This window comes from Physeter macrocephalus, chromosome 4, assembly GCF_002837175.3.
Source record: "Physeter macrocephalus isolate SW-GA chromosome 4, ASM283717v5, whole genome shotgun sequence".
Taxonomy (NCBI): domain Eukaryota; kingdom Metazoa; phylum Chordata; class Mammalia; order Artiodactyla; family Physeteridae; genus Physeter; species Physeter macrocephalus.
The window spans coordinates 140,372,861-140,392,891 of NC_041217.1; the positions used below are offsets into that span (position 1 = coordinate 140,372,861).

General features: G+C 38.5%; 1 protein-coding gene across 8 annotated transcripts in view; it reads left to right on the forward strand.

Moving 5' to 3' along the window:
- Positions 1–20,031, forward strand: part of TUT4 (terminal uridylyl transferase 4) — a 153,058-nt gene that overhangs the window by 55,740 nt on the left and 77,287 nt on the right. For all 8 annotated transcript variants that reach the window (XR_003679635.2, XM_028489393.2, XM_024119799.3 and 5 more), the window contains exon 4: positions 5,806–5,922. Coding sequence is in view for 7 of the 8 variants with exons in the window: in XM_028489393.2 (XP_028345194.1) it covers positions 5,806–5,922 (117 nt within the window). In the remaining variant the exon portion in view is untranslated. The remainder of the gene's footprint in view (positions 1–5,805; positions 5,923–20,031) is intronic.

Genomic DNA, 20,031 nt, shown 5'->3' on the forward strand with positions numbered 1-20,031 from the left:
TAGTGCCTGTGTTCTGGTGGATGAGGCTCGATCTTTCTGGTGGGCAGGTCCATGTTTGGTGGTGTGTTTTGGGGTGTCTGTAGCCTTATCATGACTTTAGGCAGCCTCTCTGCTAATGGATGGGGCTGTAGTCCTGTCTTGCTAGTTGTTGGGCATAGGGTGTCCAGCACTGTAGCTTGCTGGTTGTTGAGTGAAGCTGGGTCTTGGTGTTGCGTTGAGATGGAGATCTCTGGGAGATTTTCGCCATTTGATATTACGTGGAGCTGGGAGGTCTCTTGTGGACCAGTGTCCTGAAGTTGGTTCTCCCACCTCAGAGACACAGCCCTGACGCCTGGCTGGAGCACCAAGAGCCTTTAATCCACACAGCTCAGAATAAAAGGGAGAAAAAATAGAAAGGAAAGAAAGGAAAGAAGGAAGAAAGAAAGGAAGGAAGAAAGGAAGGAAGGAAGAGAAGGAAGGAAGAAAGCAAGGGAGGAAGGAAGGGAGGAAGGAAGAGAGGAAGGAAGGGAGGGAGGAGGACAGGAAGAAAGGGAAGAAAGGAAGAAAAAAGGAAGAAAGGAAGAAAAAGAAAAAATAAAGTAGGATAAAATAAAGTTATTAAAATAAAAAATAATTGGTTCAGCTTTGGACTTGGCCCTGCCTCTGCATGTAGGTTGTCCGAGGGTGTCTGCTCTTCGCTCAGACTGGACGGGGTTAAAGGAGCAGCTGATTCAGGGGCTCTGCCTCAGGCCGGGGGGAGGGAGGGGCACAGATGCGGGGCGAGCCCTTGACGGCAGAGGCCGGCGTGACGCTGCACCAGCCCGAGGCGCGCCATGCGTTCTCTCGGGGAAGCTGTCCCTGGATCCCGGGACCCCGGCAGTGGCGGGCTGCACAGGCTCCTGGGAGGGGAGGTGTGGAGAGTGACCTGTGCTCGCACACAGGCCTCTTGGTGGCGGCAGCAGCAGCCCTAGCGTCTCATGCCCGTCTCTGGTGTCCACGCCAACAGCCACGGCTCGCACCCTTTTCTGGAGCTCCTTTACGCAGCACGCCTAATCCCCTCTCCTCTCGCACCAGGAAACAAAGAGGCAAGAAAAAGTCTCTTGTCTCTTCGGCAGCTCCGCGCCCGTCTCTGGAGCTCCTTTAAGCGGCGCGCTTAATCCCCTCTCCTCGCGCCCCAGGAAGCAAAGAGGGAAGAAAAGGTCTCTTGCCTCTTCGGCAGCTCCAGACTTCTCCTGGACTCCCTCCTGGCTAGCCGTGGTGCACTAACACCTTCAGGCTGTGTTCACGCAGCCAACCCCAGTCCTCTCGAAGCCTGAGCCTCAGCTCCCAGCCCCCACCCATCCCAGCGGGTGAGCAGACAAGACTCGGGCTGGTGAGTGATGCTTGGCACCGATCCTCTGTGCAGGAATCTCTCTGCTTTGCCCTCCACACCCTGTTACTGCACTCTCTTCTGTGGCTCTGAGGCTTCCCCCTCTGTTCCCCGCAGTCTCCGCCTGTGAAGGGACTTCTAGTGTGTGGGAACCTTTCCCCCTTCACAGCTCCCTCCCACTGGTGCAGGTCCCTTCCCTATTCTTTTGTCTCTGTTTATTCTTTTTTCTTTTGACCTACCCAGGTACGTGGGGTGTCTCTTGCCTTTTGGAAGGTCTGAGGTCTTCTGCCAGTGTTCAGTGGGTGTTCTATAGGAGCAGTTCCACATGTAGATGTATTTCCGATGTATTTGTGGGGAGGAAGGTGATCTCTGCGTCTTACTCTTCCTCCATCTTCTCTCTGATGCCTATGAAATTTGTTGGAAGATTTTTAATCACAGTTTCAATTTCATTACTTGTGATTGTTCCGTTCATATCTTCTGTTTCTTCCTGGTTCAGTCTTGGAAGTTTATACCTTTCTAAGAATTTGTCCATTTCTTGCAGGTTTTCCATTTTGTTGGCATAGAGTTGCTTGTAGTAGTCTCTTAGGATGCTTTATATTTCTGTGGTGTCTGTTGTAACTTCTCCTTTTTCATTTCTAATTTTATTGATTTGAGTCCTCTCCCTCTTTTTCTTGATGAGTCTGTCTAATGGTTTTTCAATTTTGTTTATCTTCTCACAGAAGCAGCTTTTAGTTTTATTGATCTTTGCTGTTGTTTTCTTTGTTTCTGTTTCATTTATTTCTGCTCTGATCTTTATGATTTCTCTCCTTCTGCTAACTTTGGGTTTTGTTTGTTCTTCTTTCTCTTCCTTTAGGTGTAAAGTTAGATTGTTTATTTGAGATTTTTCTTCTTTCTTGAGGTAGGCTTGTATAGCTATAAACTTCCCTCTTAGAACTGCTTTGGCTGCATCCCATAGGTTTTGGATCGTTGTGTTTTCATTGTCATTTGTCTCTAGGTATTGTTTGATTTCCTCTTTGATTTCTTCGTGATCTCTTGGTTATTTAGTAATGTATTCTTTAGCCTCCATGTGTTTGTGTTTTTCACTTTTTTTTTTCCCTTTAATTCATTTCTAATCTCATAGCGTTGTGGTCAGAAAAGATGCTTGATATGATTTCAATTTTCTTAAATTTATTGAGGCTTGATTTGTGACCCAAGATGTGATCTGTCCTGGAGAGTGTTCCGTGTGCATTTGAGAAGAAAGTGTAATCTGCTGTTTTCAGATGGAATATCCTATAAATATCAATTAAATCTATCTGGTCTATTGTGTCATTTAAAGCTTGTGTTTCCTTATTCATTTTCTGTCTGGGTGATCTGTCCATTGGTGTAAGTGAGAGGTTAAATTCCTCCACTATTGTGTTACTGTCAGTTTCCTCTTGTATAGCTGTTAGCATAGGCTTGATGTGTGACCCAAGATGTGATCTGTCCTGGAGAGTGTTCCGTGCGCACTTGAGAAGAAAGTGTAATCTGTTGTTTTTGGATGGAATGTCTTATAAATATCAAATCTTTCTGGTCTATTGTGTCATTTAAAGCTTGTGTTTCCTTATTTATTTTCATTTTGGATGATCTGCCCATTGGTGTAAGTGAGGTGTTAAAGTCCCTCACTATTACTGTGTTACTGTTGATTTACTCTTGTATAGCTGTTAGCAGTTACCTTATGTATTTGAGGTGCTCCTATGTTGGCTGCATATATATTTATAACTGTTATATCTTCTTCTTGGATTGATCACTTGATCGTTATGTAGTGTCCTTCCTTGTCTCTTGTAACATTTTTTATTTTACAGTCTATTTTATCTGATACGGGTATTGCTACTCCAGCTTTCTTTTGATTTCCATTTGCATGGAATATCTTTTTCCATCCCCTGACTTCCAGTCTGTATGTGTCCCTAGGTCTGAAGTGGGTCTCTTGTAGACAATATATATATGGGTCTTGTTTTTGTATCCATTCAGCAAGCCTGTGTCTTTTGGTTGGATTAACCTTATGGGAGTTCCCTTGTATGTTGTCGTTTTTCCCTTGCTGCTTTCAGTAATTTTTCTTTGTCTTTAATTTTTGCCAATTTGATTACTATGTTTCTTGGCGTGATTCTCCTTGGGTTTATCCTGTATGGGACTTGCTGCGCTTCCTGGACTTGGGTGGCTATTTCCTTTCCCATGTTAGGGAAGTTTTCGACTATAATTTCTTCAGATATTTTCTCTGGTCCTTCCTCTCTCTCTTCTCCTTCTGGGACCCCTATAATGTGAATGTTGTTGCATTTAATGTTGTCCCAGAGGTCTGTTAGGCTGTCTTCATTTCTTTTCATTCTTTTTTTTTTACTCTGTTCTGCATTAGTGAATTCCACCATTCTGTCTTCCAGGTCACTTATCCGTTCGTCTGCCTCAGTTATTCTGCTGTCGATTCCTTCTAGTGTAGTATTCATTTCAGTTATTGTATTGTTCATCTCTGTTTGTTCTTTAATTCTTCTAGATCTTTGTTAAACATTTCTTGCATCTTCTCGATCTTTGCTTCCATTCTTTTTCCGAGGTCCTGGATCATCTTCACTATCATTATTCTGAATTCTTTTTCTGGAAGGTTGCCTATCTCCACTTCATTTAGTTGTTTTTCTGGGGTTTTATCTTGTTCCTTCATCTGGTGCATATCCCTGTGCCTTTTCATCTTGTCTGTCTTTTCTGTGAATGTGGTTTTTGTTCCACAGGCTGCAGGATTGTAGTTCTTCTTGCTTTTGCTGTCTGCCCTCTAGTGGATGAGGCTATCTAAGACGCTTGTGTAAGTTTCCTGATGGCAGGGACTGGTGGTGGGTAGAGCTGACTTGCTCTGGTGGGCAGAGCTCAGTAAAATTTAATCCGCTTGCCTGTTGATAGGTGGGGCTGGGTTCCCTCCCTGTTGGTTGTTTGGCCTGAGGCAACCCAACAATGGAGCCTACCTGGGCTCTTTGGTGGGGCTAATGACAGACTCTCGGAAGGCTCACGCCAAGGAGTACTTCCCAGAACTTCTGCTGCCAGTGTCCTTGTCCCCACGATGAGGCACAGCCACCCCCTGCCTCTGCAGGAGACCCTCCAACATTAGCAGGTAAGTCTGGTTCAGTCTCTATGGGGTCACTCCTCCTTCCCCTGGGTCCCGATGTGCACACTACTTTGTGTGTGCCCTCTAAGAGTAGAGTCTCTCTTTCTCCCAGTCCTGTGGAAGTCCTGCAGTCAAATCTCACTAGGCTTCAAAGTCTGATTCTCTAGGAATTCCTCCTCCCGTTGTCAGACCCCCCAGGTTAGGAAGCCTGACGTGGGGCTCAGAACCTTCACTCTAGTGGGTGGACTTCTTTGGTATAAGTGTTCTCCAGTCTGTGAGTCACCCACCCAGCAGTTATGGGATTTGATTTTACTGTGATTGCGTCCCTCCTACGGTCTCATTGTGGCTTCTCCTTTGTCTTTGGATGTGGGGTATCTTTTTTGGTGAGTTCCAGTGTCTTCCTGTCGATGATTGTCCAGTAGCTAGTTGTGATTCTGGTGTTCTCACAAGAGGGAGTGAGAGCAGATCCTTGTACTCCGCCGTCTTGGTTCCTCTTATTGTGTTTTTGTAAATTTTTTTTGTATCATCTTACGGGTGGAGTCTTGGCTTTGGATTCAGATATACATGAAATTAAATTCAGCATCTACCATGTAATATTGTTGTATCCTTGTGAAAGTTGCAAGCTCTACGAGCTTTTTTTTTCACATCTATAAAATGAAGATAATACCAATCTAATTGGATTATTAGGGGAGTTAAAATGACAAATTATATGTCAAACATCTAGCATAGTGCCTAGCATGTAACAGGCACTTTGGAATTACTAATTTTTTATTATTTCAAGAATACATATATAAAGTATGATTTAAGTATTGTGAGTGATACTTTTTATGTGTCGTAATTGTTTTTCCCTTCAGAGTAGTTAACTCAAGAGGTTATCCATTTATTCCCATGTGATTGTAATTGAGTAGAGTGTTATCAAAACTCAGATTTTGGAATTGTCTTCCATATTTGCAATTCTTTTGAAATTCCAATTTGAGGGTGAATTTTATTTTTTATGATAATCAAAAAGACTGAAATTTTGAGACCAATTTTTGAGACAGTGTTGGAATAAGACTAAACAATAATACTGCCTTTCTTATCTTACATTGGATTCTGAAGACTACGTTACATTAGATAAGTATCAAACATATTTAGGATTATCATGATATCATTTGAAATTAGTATATTATCTCCTATGATGACTGTTTTGAAAAGGACAGCTGTCTCCTGGGTATATGAGTAATGAATTGCTTATTAAAAAGTATTCGTTCACTGCTTATTTTTGTCTCATATATTTACATAGTTGTATCCTTCACATATATAGTAAAAATTTTACTTTTTTTTTTGTTTTCTGAAAAAATGTTTTCAACTTTTTTTTTAGCGCTCACCAGAATATACCAATTGCCGATATTTGTGCAAACTTTGCTTAATTCACATTGAAAACATCCAGGGAGCTCATAAACATATAAAAGAGAAACGACATAAGAAAAACATTTTGGTAAGTCTTTTTACAAAATATTTATTTATTGAATGGTAAAACTATATCAAATATTTTTTATTAGTGAAAGTAAAAATCAAGTATTTGTCTAGTCATATAGTAGTAACTGAAATGATAGCGTTGAAAGCTGTGATTGCCTTTCTTATCTAAGGTGATCAGGAGGGGAACCTTTTCAGAGACCAGTTTGCTCATCCTAAAGTATGTTGATTCTTAAGCTTAAAGGTACAATCAGTTAGTCCAGTTATTGAGTTCTTAAGTGTTAGGTCTAGGGAGTGGTGACTAAGATAGTCATGGTTCTTGTCCTCAGAGTTTCCAAAGTATTGGTGAAGGCATACATTGAATAAGGATTTAAGTATGATGAGTTTTATTAAAGGGGCAATTGTGGTGCTAAGGAAGTGTACAGGGATATTTTACTTAATTTAGAGGAGGGATAGTTTCTTTTAGAATGTGACATTTGTTGAACCTTGAAGTAGAGGTTGAGTGGCATAGAAGGGTGAGATGAGAGCGTTTTACACAAAAAGGCAGTATGAAGGTCTCTAAGTTATGAAAGGACATGGCATATGAGGAGCTGAAAGAGCATGATTGGAGCAAAGATAGCCAGGAGGAAAATGATACGAGATGAAGCTGGAGAAGCCCAGATCATGCAGGGCCTTTTAAGGTTTAGCCTTTGGGAATTCATAAGTTTTCACTGATTTTTATTAGAACATTTCATATAGACATAGTATAAGTAGAATGTTTTCTTTTTAAAATTCATTAGTATGTTAGCTAATTTTTTCTTTTCAAAGTTATAATATTAATTCTATATAACTTCTTACTTATCTCTAAGATATCTTCTCTAAGAAATACTCTTTTACTTGACCTTCCCAACAAGTCTGTGTTATAGGTACACTTTCTTGCTGCTCCCATAGTGGCTTGATCAGAAAACCTTATACACTGTGTTATAAATGTCTGCCTTCTCTCTTCTTCTAGGCTTCAGTATCCAAATATTTTAGAGGACAGGTTTAATTTCTTATTTATTTTTGTTTCTGCATTGCTTAGTACAGTATCTGACACATAGTAGGTGCTCAGCACATTTTTATTGAAAATAATGAATGCATTGAAAAAATTCAGGAACTTAGAAGGGAAAGAAATCATTCAAATTTTATCAGCCTATTATTTTGACTTAATTAGCATTTCAGAAGACTTAATAGAACAGAGCCAAAGTGGTAGTTTAGGAGATAATAACTGAGAAATTTCAAGAAATGTTCAAAGATGCTGATCATTAGTTGCAGGAAGCTCAGAGAATTCCAAACAGACTTAAAAAGAAAGCCATTATACATTATATACATTATAGGGAAATTTTAGAATATTAAAAAAACCAAACTAACCTTAAAAGCAGCTGTACTTTTTGGTGAAGTTGGAATAACAGGGACTGGATTTACCTTCTCCTCGAAATAACCAACAAAACAAAACAAAACAAAAAAACAAAAACAGGCAAAAATCACTAATAATGTCTTCTTTAGGTAATGAAGGACCAACAGTGAATGGAAAACAAATGAGATGAGCTCAATGATTACTCCAATTTGAGAGAGTTTCTAGATGGTATTATAGGGAGTAGAATGCAGTGGACTCCCAGGGTTGAGGAGATGGACGAGTCCAGGGAGTACAATGTGGCTAGAATTTGTAGGACAGAATAACAAAAATGAGAAAACTATACAGAGAGAAACCCAGAGATCTATGGACAGTCCCCTCAGAGTATTCAGCACAATACTGTGGTGCACGCATGTGGGAAAGCTTCCTGAAGCCAGGGAAAGAACCATCTGAGGGGATTAGAACAGTGCTTGTTGCTCATACAGAGCTGGGAACAGTATCTTCCAACTATCCAGACTGAAAAGCCTCATACTTTGTAGGGTATTGGGTAGAGTACTCAGAAAGGTCTTGTTTTAGTAATGGGGAATATTTAACCCTAAACGAAATGTGGTCTGGCCCCAACTAAAATGTTTTAAAGGCAAGATCCAAAAGAATAAACTATTTCCAAGTATTTCTTGTCATTATAGAACAAAGCTTGAGAATATTTATAGGAATACAAAATACCCATCCCTGCCAAAAAGTTCACATTGTCTGCCATTCAGTTAAAGATTATCAGGCATACATAGAAGCAGGAAAATACAAACCATGAAGAGAAGAAAGATCAGCCAATTAAAACTGACCTTGAACTGACCCAGTAGAATTAGTAGAGAAGGACATTAAGGCAGTTAATATAACTATATTCCTGATGTTCCCCAAAATAGAGACATGGAAGATATAAAAAAAGATTCAAATTGAACTTACAGAAGTAAAAACTGCAATGTCTAAGATGAAAAATACAGTGCATAGGACTAATGGCAGATCAGACATTGCAAAAGAAATAGTTAGTGAGGGGCTTCCCTGGTGGCGCAGTGGTTAAGAATATGCGTGTCAGTGCAGGGGACACAGGTTCGAGCCCTGGTCCGGGAACATCCCACATGCTGCGGAGCAACTAAGCCCATGCGCCACAACTGCTGAGCCTGCGCTCTAGAACGCGCGAGCCACAACTACTAGCCCATGTGCCACAACTACTGAAACCCACGTGCCTAGAGCCTGTGCTTTGCAACAAGAGAAGCCACCGAAATGAGAAGCCCATGCACTGCAACAAAGAGTAGCTCCCACTCGCCACAACTAGGGAAAGCCCGCCCACAGCAATGAAGACCCAATGCAGCCAAAAATAAACAAATAAAATAAATAAATTTATATTAAAAAAAAAGGTTAGTGAACTTGAAGATAAAGCAATGGAAACTATCCAAAATGAAACAGAAAGAAAAAAGAACTTGGGAAAAAGAAAGAAAAGAGGATCATTGAGCTCTGGGATAATTGATATGTAAGTACCAGTTATACACAAACTCTTCCAGAACATTGAAGAGGAAGAATGCTTCCCAACCCAGTCTATGAGGCCCACATTACTCTAATACCAAAACCAGGAAAGGACATTACAATAAAAGAAAACTTCAGACCAATATCCCTCATTAACATAAATGCAGAAATTCTAAACATTGTTTTAGAAAATTGAATCCAACAGTATATTTAAGGAAGAAATACATCATGACCAAATAGGAATTTATTACAGGAGTGCATTGTTGGTTTAACATTAGAAAATGAATCAATGTAATTCATCATAGTAACAAACCAAAAAAGAAAACTATATGATCATCTTAGTAGATGCTGAGAAAGCATTTAAAAGTCCTGATTAAAAAATCTCAGCAGACTAGGAATAGAAGGGAGCTTCCTCAACATGATAAAGAACATCTATGAAGAAGTTACAGCTAGCGTTTTACTTAATGGTGAAAGACTGAATTTGTCTCCCTAAGATTAGGAAAAAAGACAGGTATGAAAATGGTATAGCTGCTGTGGGAAACTGTATTGCAGTTCCTCAAAAAAGTTAAAAATGGAATTGCCGCGTGATCCAGCAATTACACTTTTGAGTATATACTTAGAAGAATTGAAAGCAGGGTCTTGAAGTGATGTTGGTACAGCCATGTTCATCGTAGCATTATTCACAATAGCTTAAACATAGAAGCAGCTCAGCTGTCCATTCATCAACAGATGAATGGATAAATAAAATGTCACATATACATACAGTGAAATATTATACTGCCTTGAAAAACAAGGCAGGGAGGACTTCCCTGGTGGTCCAGTGGGTAAGACTCTGTTCTCCCAATGCAGGGGGCCCAGGTGCGATCCCTGGCCGGGGAACTAGATCCCACATGCATGGCGCAAGTAAGAGTTTGCATGCCGCAACTAAGAGTCTGCATGGTGCAACTAAGAAGTCTGCATGCTGCAACTAAGAGCCCGCATGCCACAACTAAAAAAGATCACGTGGGCCTTCCCTGGTGGCGCAGTGGTTGAGAATCCACCTGCCGATGCAGGGGACATGTGTTCGTGCCCTGGTCCAGGAAGATCCCACATGCCGCGGAGCGGCTGGGCCCGTGAGCCATGGCCGCTGAGCCTGCGCGTCGGAGCCTGTGCTGCGCAACGGGAGAGGCCACAACAGTGAGAGGCCCGCGTACCCCAAAAAAAAAAAAAAATCATGTGTGCCGCAACTAAGCATGCCACAACAAAGATCCTGCGTGCTGTAACTAAGACCTGGTGCAGCCAAAATAAATAAATATTTAAAAGAAAAAAAAAAAAGCAAGGCAGAGAGTTCCCTCGTGGTCCAGTGGTTAAGACTTTGCCTTCCAGTGCAGGGGATATGGGTTCGATCCCTGGTCAGGGAGCTAAGATGGGACATGCCTCGTGGTCAAAAAACCAAAACGTAAAACAAAAGCAGTAAAAAAAAAAACCAAAAAAACAAAAGCAGTATTGTAACAGATTCAATACAGGCTTTGAAAATGGTCCACATAGAAAAACATAATCTTTAAAAAAAAAAAAAAAAAAAAAGGCAAGGCAATTCTGATATGTTACAACATGGAAGAACCTTGAGTAAATTAAAGCTAAGTGAAATAAGCCAGTCATAAAAAGACAAATACTGTATGATTCCACTTATATGAGGTACTTAGAGTAGTCAGAATCATAGAGATAGAAAGTAGAATTGTGGTTGTCAGGGACTGGAGAGATGAAGGAATGGGGAGCTATTTTTAATGGGTGTAGAGTTTCGGTTTTACAAGATGAAAAGAATTCTGCTGATGAATGATGGTGATAGTTGCACAACAAATGAATGTCCTTAATTCCACTGAATTGTACTTGTAAAAATGGTTAAGATAGTAAATTTTTTGTTATGTATATTTTATCACAATAAAAAAATTGGAAAAAAAAGATAGATATGTTCACTCTTAACCAGTTTTATTCACCATTTTATTAGGGGTTCTAGCCAGTGCAATCAGGCAAGAGAAAGAAAGGAAAGCTATTCAAATTGGAAAAGAAGAAGTGAAACTATATTTGTAGGTAATATGATTGTTTATATAGAAGTCTAGAAAAGAGTTATTCATTAGAATTAATGAGTGAGTTTAGCAAGGTTGCAGAATACAAGCTCAATATGCAAAAATCAATTACATTTTTATATACTAACAGTAAACAGTATAAAATTGAAATTTAAAAAACTGCTGTTTATAATAGCATCAAAAATACACAAAACTTGTGTACAGAAATTACAGAACATTCCTGAGAGAAATTAAAGAAGAGCTAAAGCAATGCAAAAATAAACCTTTTTTATATGTTGGAAGAATTGATAATTGTTAAATTTCTTTCTAAACTGACCAAAATCCCAAACTGAAAACCTGATTCTACAATTCATCTGGAGGGACTTCCCTGGTGGTCCAGTGGTAAAGAATCCTCCTGCAATGCAGGGGATGTGGGTTTGATCCCTGGTTAGGGAACTAGGTTCCCACATGCCACGGGGCAACTAAGCCCACGCGCCACAACTGATGAGCTCATGCGCCTCAACTAGAGAGCCTACGTGCTGCAAAACTACAGAGCCCACATGCCCTGGAGCCTGCGCGCCACAACTAGAGAAGAGAAAACCCGCATGCCACAACTTCGAGAAGCCTGCATGCAACGAAGATCCCGCATGCTGCAACTAAGACCCGATGCAGCCAAAAACAAACAAACAAATAAATAATAAATAAATCTTTTAAAAAAAGCTATAATGGAAAAGAATCTGCAAAAGAATCTGTATAACTGAATCACTTTGTTGTATACCTGAAACATTGTAAATCAACTATACTTCAATAAAAAAGATAAAAAAGAAGAGAAAAGCTAAAATTCATCTGTAAATGCAAAGACCCTAGAAAATCTAAAACAACTTTGAAAAAGACCAAAGTTGGAGGACTAACAACACCTGATTTCCAGACTTATAAAGCTACAATAATCAAGACAGTGTGGTATTGGTATCAAGTAGACAAGTAGATCAGTGGAGCAGAATAGTGAGTCTAGAAATAAGACTACAGTTCTATGAACAACTGATTTTTGACAGACATTCAAAGGTAATTTAGTGGAGAAATGATATTGTCTTAAACATATGAATAGTTAGATATCCATGTGCAAAGAAAGACCTTTGATCCATACCTTGCACTATGTAAAAAAATAACTCAAAACTGGATTACAGACCTAAATGTAAAACCTAAAAGTATAAAATTCCCAGAATAAAAAATGAGATAAAATCTTTATGACCTTGGATTAGGCAAAATTTCTTAGGTATGATACCAGAGGAATAAAATGATTAATGGGACTTCCTCAGAATTATAAACTTCTGATTTTTGAAAGATATTTTTTAAAGAACAACAATATTAGCTGCAGACTGGGAAAAAATATTTGCAAATCATATCTGGTAAATGATTTGTATATAGAAGATATAAAAAACTTTCAAAACTCAATAATAAGTATAGTAATCCCCCCTTATTCGTGGTTTTGCTTTCTGTGGTTTCAGTTACCCTTGGTCAGCCATGTCTGAAAATATCAAATGGAAAATTCCATAAGTAAACAACTTAAAGTTTTAAACTACATGCCATTCTGAATAGTGTGGTGAAATCTCATGTTGTTCAGCTTCATCCTGCCTGGGATGTGAAACATCCCTTTGTTTAGCATATCCACGCTGTGCATACTACCTGCCTGTTAATCACTTAGTAGCCATCTTGGTTATCAGATTGGCTGTTGGCGGTATCACAGTGCTTGTGTTTGAGTAATCCTTATTTTATTTAATAATGGCCCCAAAGTGCAAGAGTAGTGATGCAGGCCATTTGGGTAGTCTCTTAATGTGCCTAATTTATAAATAAAAGTTTATCATAGGTATGTAGGTAGAGGAAGAAAATAGTATTTACAGGGTTTGGTGCTATCTGTGGTTTCAGGCCTCCAGAGGAGGCGTTGTAACATATCCTCCAAGGATAAGGGGGGACTACTGTAAACAAACAACCTAATAAAACTATGGGCCAACGGTTAGAGCCAACACTTTTTTAAAGAAGACATATAGATGTCAAACACATGCAAAGATGCTCAACATTATTTGTCATTAGGGAAATCACTACACTTATTAGAACAGCTAAAATTAAAAAGACTGACTATGCCAAGCATTGTCAAGGATGTGAATGAATGGCAAGTCTAAAACAGGGCTGGTGGAAATGTGAAATTACATCCACTTTCTTTTTATTTTATTTATTTTTTTAAACTTAAAAAAAATATTTATTTATGTGGTTGCACCAGGTCTTAGTTGTGGCTCACTGGCTCCTTAGTTGCGGCTCGCTGGCTCTTTAGTTGTGGCATGCGTGTGGGATCTAGTTCCCTGAGCAGGGATTGAACCTGGGCCCCCAGCATTGGGAGCACGGACTCTTATCCACTGCTCCACCAGGGAAGTCCCCTCCTTTCTTTTTAAAGATTTTTTTCTTTTTTAATTAAAAAATTTTTTAAAAATTTATTTGGCTGCATTGGGTCTTAGTTGCGGCACGTGGGACCTTCTTTGTGGCATGCACGGTCTTTTCGTTGCGGTGTTCGGGCTTCTCTAGTTGCGGCACGCGGGCTCCCAGAGCTCATGGGCTCAGTAGCTGAGGCATGCAGTCTCTCTAGTTGTGGCATGTGGGCTCTAGAGCACACGGGCTTAGTAGTTGCAGCCCGTGGGCTTAGTTCCCCTGTGGCACGTGTGATCTTAGTTCCCCGACCAGGGATTGAACGCGCGTACTCTGCATTGGAAGGCGGATTCTTAACAACTGGACCATCAGGGAAGTCCCTAAAGGTTTATTTTAAAATTATTTTTAATTGAGAGTTGGTTGATATATAACATTATATTAGTTTCAGGTGTACAATATAATGATTCAATATATGTATATTTTGTGAAATGATCACCATAGTAAATCTAGTTAATATCCACCACCACACATAATTTTTTTTTCTTGAGGTGAGAACTTTTAAGATTTACTCTCAGCAACTTTTCAATATACAATACTGTATTATTAACTATAATGTCAAGCAGTATATTATATCTCCAGGACTAATTTATTTTATAACTGAAAGTTTGTACCTTTTGACTACTTTCTCCCATTTCACTCACCCCCAACCACCCACCCCTGCCTCTGGCAACCACTAATCTGTTCTCTGTATGAGTTTAGGTTTTGTTGTTGTTGTTTTTAGATTCCACGTGTGAGATCATACAATATTTGTCTTTCTCTGTCAGACTTATTTCATTTAGCAATATGTCCTTAGGGTCCATCCATGTTGTGGCACATGGCAAGATTTTCTTTATTTTTATGGCTGAATAATATTCAGTTATATATATGGACCGCATTTTCTTTATTCATTCATCCATCAGTGGACATTTGGGTTGTTTCCATGTCTTGGCTATTGTAAATAATGCTGCAGTGAACATGGAGGTGCAGATTTCTTTTCCCGTTAGTGTTTTCATTTCCTTTGGATAAATACCCAGAAGTGGAATTATTGGATCATATAATAATACATCCACTTTTGAAAACATTTTGGCAGTTTTTAAAAAGTTAAACGTACACCTAATATATGATTCAATTCCTATGGATTTATCCAAGATAAGTGAAAGTATATGTCTCTACATTTACTTGTATATGAATATTCATAGCAGTTTTATGTGTAATAGCCAAAGAGGTGAACAGATATGCAAATTGTGGTATATCCATACCTTGTTATACTATTTGGTGTAAAAAGGGATGAACAGCACAACATAGATGAATCTCAAAATAAGTATCCTGAGTGTAAAAAGCCAGACAAAAATGACTATATACTGTGCGATTCCATGCATATAAAATTCTAGAAAATGCAGTCTAAGCTATAGTCATAGACAGCAGGTTGGTGGTTGCCTGAGTATGGGTGTGGAAGAGGGAGGGAGTGATTACAAAGGGATATGAGGGAATTTTTGAGAGTGATTGATATGTTTATTATCTTGACTGTGGCGATGGTTTTATTATATACATATGGCAAAAATGAACCAAATTGTAAACATTAAATATGTGCAATTTGCCAGAAAGAAAAGGTAAGGTCATTCATAAAGGTGTGGAAGTTGGGAATGTGGCTGACTTATCAGTAGTAGCAATAGAAGCCAGAAGACAGTTGAATAATATCTTAAGAGTTCTGGAGAGAGGAAAACCTCCTGTCAACCTTTATTTTTATATTCAGTGAAATTATCTAACAATAATCAATACAGAATATATATATATATATATATATATATACACACACACACACATTTATTTATTTTATTTTATTCAAGTATAGTTAATTTACAATGTTATAATTTCTGCTGTATAGCAGTGATTCAGTTATACATATATATACATTCTTTTTAATATTTTTTTCCATTATGGTTTATCCCAGACATTGAATATAGTTCCCTGTGCTATACAGTAGGACCTTGTTGTTAAGCCATTCTGTATACAATAATTTGCATGTGCTAATCCCAAACTCCCAATCCATCCCTCCGCCTCCCCATCCCCTTTGGCAACCACAAATCTGTTCTCTGTCTGTGAGTCTGTTTCTGTTTCAAAAATAAGTTCATTTGTGTCATATTTTGGATTCCACATATAAGTGATATTATATGGTGTTTGTCTTATTCTTCCTGACTTCACTTAGTATGATAATCCCTAGGTTCATCCATGTTGCTGCAAATGGCATTGTTTCATTCTTTTTTATCGCTGAGCAGTATTCCATTGTATATATGTACCATGTCTTCTTTATCCTGTTGATGGACATTTAGGTTGTTTCCATGTCTTGGCTACAGTGACTAGTGCTACTGTGAACATAGGGTGCATGTTAACATCTTTATTGGAGTATAATTGCTTTACAATGGTGTGTTAGTTTCTGCTGTATAACAAAGTGAATCAGCTATACATATACATACATCCCCATATCTCCTCCCTCTTGCGTCTCCCTCCCACCCTCCCTGTCTCACCCCTCTAGCTGGACACAAAGCACCTAACTGATCTCCTTGTGCTATGCGGCTGCTTCCCACTAGCTATTCATTTTACATTTGGTAGTGTATATATGTCTATGCCACTCTCTCACTTCGTTGCAGCTTACCCTTCCCACTCCCCACGTCCTCAAGTCCATTCTCTATGTCTACATCTTTATTCCTGTCCTGCCCCTAGGGTCTTCAGAACCATTTTTTTTTTTTTTAGATTCCGTATGTATGTGTTAGCAAACGGTATTTGTTTTTCTCTTTCTGACTTACTTTACTCTGTATGACAGTCTCCTCTAGGTCCATCCACCTCACTACAAATAACTCAATTTCGTTTCTTGTTATGGCTGAGTAGTATTCCATTGTATATATGTGCCACATCTTCTTTTTTTTTAATCACTAAATTAATATTTATTAGGTGAATCACTAAGACATGAGCTCTGAGTTCAGAAACTGTTTGAAAAGTGAAGTGGGAGACACATAAGGATGGCAGTATCTGATTTATTTGTGAAATAGAATCTTTAACTTAATAGTGAGTGACATACTAAAGGGATTGAGTAGGAAAGACAAATGGTTTTCTCCCAAGCAGTCTCCAAACCACCCACTCTCCTTTGTGTGTGTGTGTGGTTTTTAAAAAAAATTTGTCAGGTATTTTATTTTATTTTTTAACATTTTTCTTGGGGTATAAGTGCTTTACAATGATGTGTTCGTTTCTTCTATATAACAAAGTGAATCAGCTATATGTATACATATGTATACATATCCCCTGATACGGGGATACATATATCCCCATATCACCTCTCTCTTGCTCCTCCTACCTCCCACCCTCCCTATCCGACCTCTTTAGGTGGTCGCAAAGCACCGAGCTGATCTCCCTGTGCTATGCAGCTGCTTCCCACTAGCTATCTGTTTTACATTTGGTAGTGTATGTTATGTCAGTGCTACTCTCTCACTTCTCCCCAGCTTACCCTTCCCCCATCCCATGTCCTCAAGTCCATTCTCTACATCTGTGTCTTTATTCCAGTCCTGCCCCTAGGTTCATCAGAACCAATTTTTTTAAATCTTTAGATTCCATATATATGTGTTAGCATATGATACTTGTTTTTCTCTTTCTGACTTACTTCACTCTGTGTGACAGACTCTAGCTCCATCTACCTCACTACAAATAACTCAATTTCGTTTCTTTTTATGGCTGAGTATTATTCCATTGTATATATGTGCCACATCTTCTTTATCCATTCATCTGTTGATGGACACTTAGTTTGCATCCATGTCCTGGCTATTGAAAATAGTGCTGCAATGAACATTGTGGTATATGTCTCTTTTTGAATTATGGTTTTCTCAGGGTATATCCCTAGTAGTGGGATTGCTAGATCATATGGTAGTTCTATTTTTAGTTTTTTAAGGAACCTCCATACTGTTCTCCATAGTGGCTGTATCAATTTACATTGCCATCAACAATGAATGAGAATACCTGTTGCATTTGATGGCAGTGTTTTGGATTTTGGCCATTCTAATAGGTGTGTAGTAGTATCTTATTGTTTTAATTTGCAATTCCCAACTGATATATGATATTGAATACCTTTTCATATGCTTAGTTGCCATATGCTTCTTTACTGAGCAATATGTTCAGATCTTTTGCCCCATTTTTAATAGGGTTTTTTGTTTTCTTGTTATTTGTATATTTTGGAAAATGGCCCTTTATCAGATATGCCTTGCTAATATTTTCTCCCAATCTGTGGCTTCCCCTATTCTCTTGACAGTGTCTTTCACAGAATAGAAATATTGTTTTATATTAATGAAGTCCAGCTTATAAATTATTCCTTTTATGGATCATGCCTTTGGTATTGTATTTTAAGAGTCATCACCATACCCAAGGTCATCTAGATTTTCTCCTATGTTATCTTCTAGGAGTTTTATAGTTTTGCATTTTACATTCAGGTCTATGATCCATTACGACTTAATTTTTGAGGTCTGTGTCTAGATTCATTTTTTTGCATGTGAATGTCCAGTTGTTCCAGTACCATTTTTGAAAAGACTATTTTCTCCATTGTATTTTCTTTGCTATGTTGTCAAAGATCATTGACTTTATTTATGTGGGTCTATGTCTGGACTCTCAATTCTGTTTCACTGATGTGTCTATTCTTTTGCCAATACTACACTACCTTGATTATTATAGCTTTCTAGTAAGTCTTGAGGTTGGGTGGTATCAGTCCTCCAACTTTCCTCTTTTCCTTCAATATTGAGTTGACTAATCTGGGTCTTTTGCCTCTCCGTACAAACTTTAGAGTCAGTTTGTCAATAACCACAAAAATATCTTGCTGGGATTTTGATTGGAATTGTGTTGAATCTACAGATCAAGAGGGGGAGAAATGACATCTTGACAATATCAAGTCTTCCTAACCAGGGACTTCCCTGGTAGTCCAGGGGTTAAGACTCCATGCTCCCAATGCAGGGGGCCTAGGTTCAATCATTGGTCAGGGAACTAGATCCCACACACCGCAACAAAGGTCCCGTGTGAAGCAACTAAAGACCCTCTTTAATGTCTGTCATCACTGTCTTATAGTTTTCTGTATACAGGTCTTTTGTCTCCTTAGGTAGGTTTATTCCTAGATATTTTATTCTTTTTGTTGCAGCGGTAAGTGGGAGTGTTTCCTTAATGTCTCTTTCAGATTTTTCATCATTAGTGTATAGGAATGCAAGAGAGTTCTGTACATTAATTTTGTATCCTACTACTTTACCAAATTCATTGATTAGCCTGAGTAGTTTTCTGGTAGCATCTTTAGGATTCTCTCTGTATAGTATCATGTCATCTGCAAACAGTGACAGTTTTACTTCTTTTCTGATTTGGATTCCTTTTATTTCTTTTACTTCTCTGATTGCTGTGTATATTGATGAATCCTTGCATTCCTGGGATAAAAACCCCACTTGATCATAGTGAATGATCCTTTTAATGTGCTGTTGGATTCTGTTTGCTAGTATTTTGTTGAGGAGTTTTGCATTTATGTTCATCAGTGATATTGGCCTATATTTTTCTTTCTTTGTGAGTTCTTTGTCTGGTTTTGGTGTCAGGGTGATGGTGGCCTCATAGAATGAGTTGTGGAGTGTTCCTCCCTCTGCTATATTTTGGAAGAGTTTGAGAAGGATGGATGTTAGCTCTTCTCTAATTGTTTGATAGAAATCGCCTGTGAATCCATCTGGTCCCAGGTTTTTGTTTGTTGGAATATTTTTAATCACAGTTTCAATTTCAGTCCTTGTGATTGGTCTGTTTATATTTTCTGTTTCTTCCTGGTTCAGTCTTGGGAGGTTGTGCTTTTCTAAGAATTTGTGCATTGCTTCCAGGTTGTCCATTTTATTTGCATGTGGTTGCTTGTAGTGATCTCTCATGATCCTTTGTATTTCTGCAGTGTTAGTTGTTACTTCTCCCTTTTCATTTCTAATTCTATTGATTTGAGTCCTCTCCCTTTTTTTTCTTGATGAGTTTGGCTAATGGTTTATCAATTTTGTTTATCTTCTCAAAGAACCAGCTTTTAGTTTTATTGATATTTGCTATTGTTTCATTCATTTCTTTTTCATTTATTTCTGATCTGATCTTTATTATTTCTTTCCTTCCTCTAACTTTGGGGTTTTTTTGTTCTTCTTTCGCTGGTTGCTTTAGGTTTAAGGTTAGGTTGTTTGTTTGAGATGTTTCTTGTTTCTTGAGGTAGGATTGTATTGCTATAAACTTCCCTCTTAGAACTGCTTTTGCTGCATCCCATAGGTTTTGGGTTTTTGTGTTTTCACTGTCATTTGTTTCTAGGTATTTTCTGGTTTTCTCTTTGATTTCTTTAGTGATCTCTAGGTTATTTAGTAGTGTACTGTTTAGCCTCCATGTGTTTGTATTTTTTACAGTTTTTTCCCTGTAATTGAAATCTAGTCTAATAGCCTTGTGGTCAGAAAAAATACTTGATATGATTTCAATTTTCTTAAGTTTACCAAGGCTTGATTTGTGATCCAAAATATGGTTTATCCTGGAGAATGTTCCCTGAGCACTTGAGAAGAAAATGTATTCTGTTGTTTTTGGATGGAATGTCCTATAAATATCAATTAAGTCCATTTTGTTTAATTTGTCATTTAAAGCTTGTGTTTCCTTATTTATTTTCATTTTGGATGATCTGTCCATTGGTGACAGTGGGGTGTTAAAGTCCCCTACTATTATTGTGTTACTGTTGATT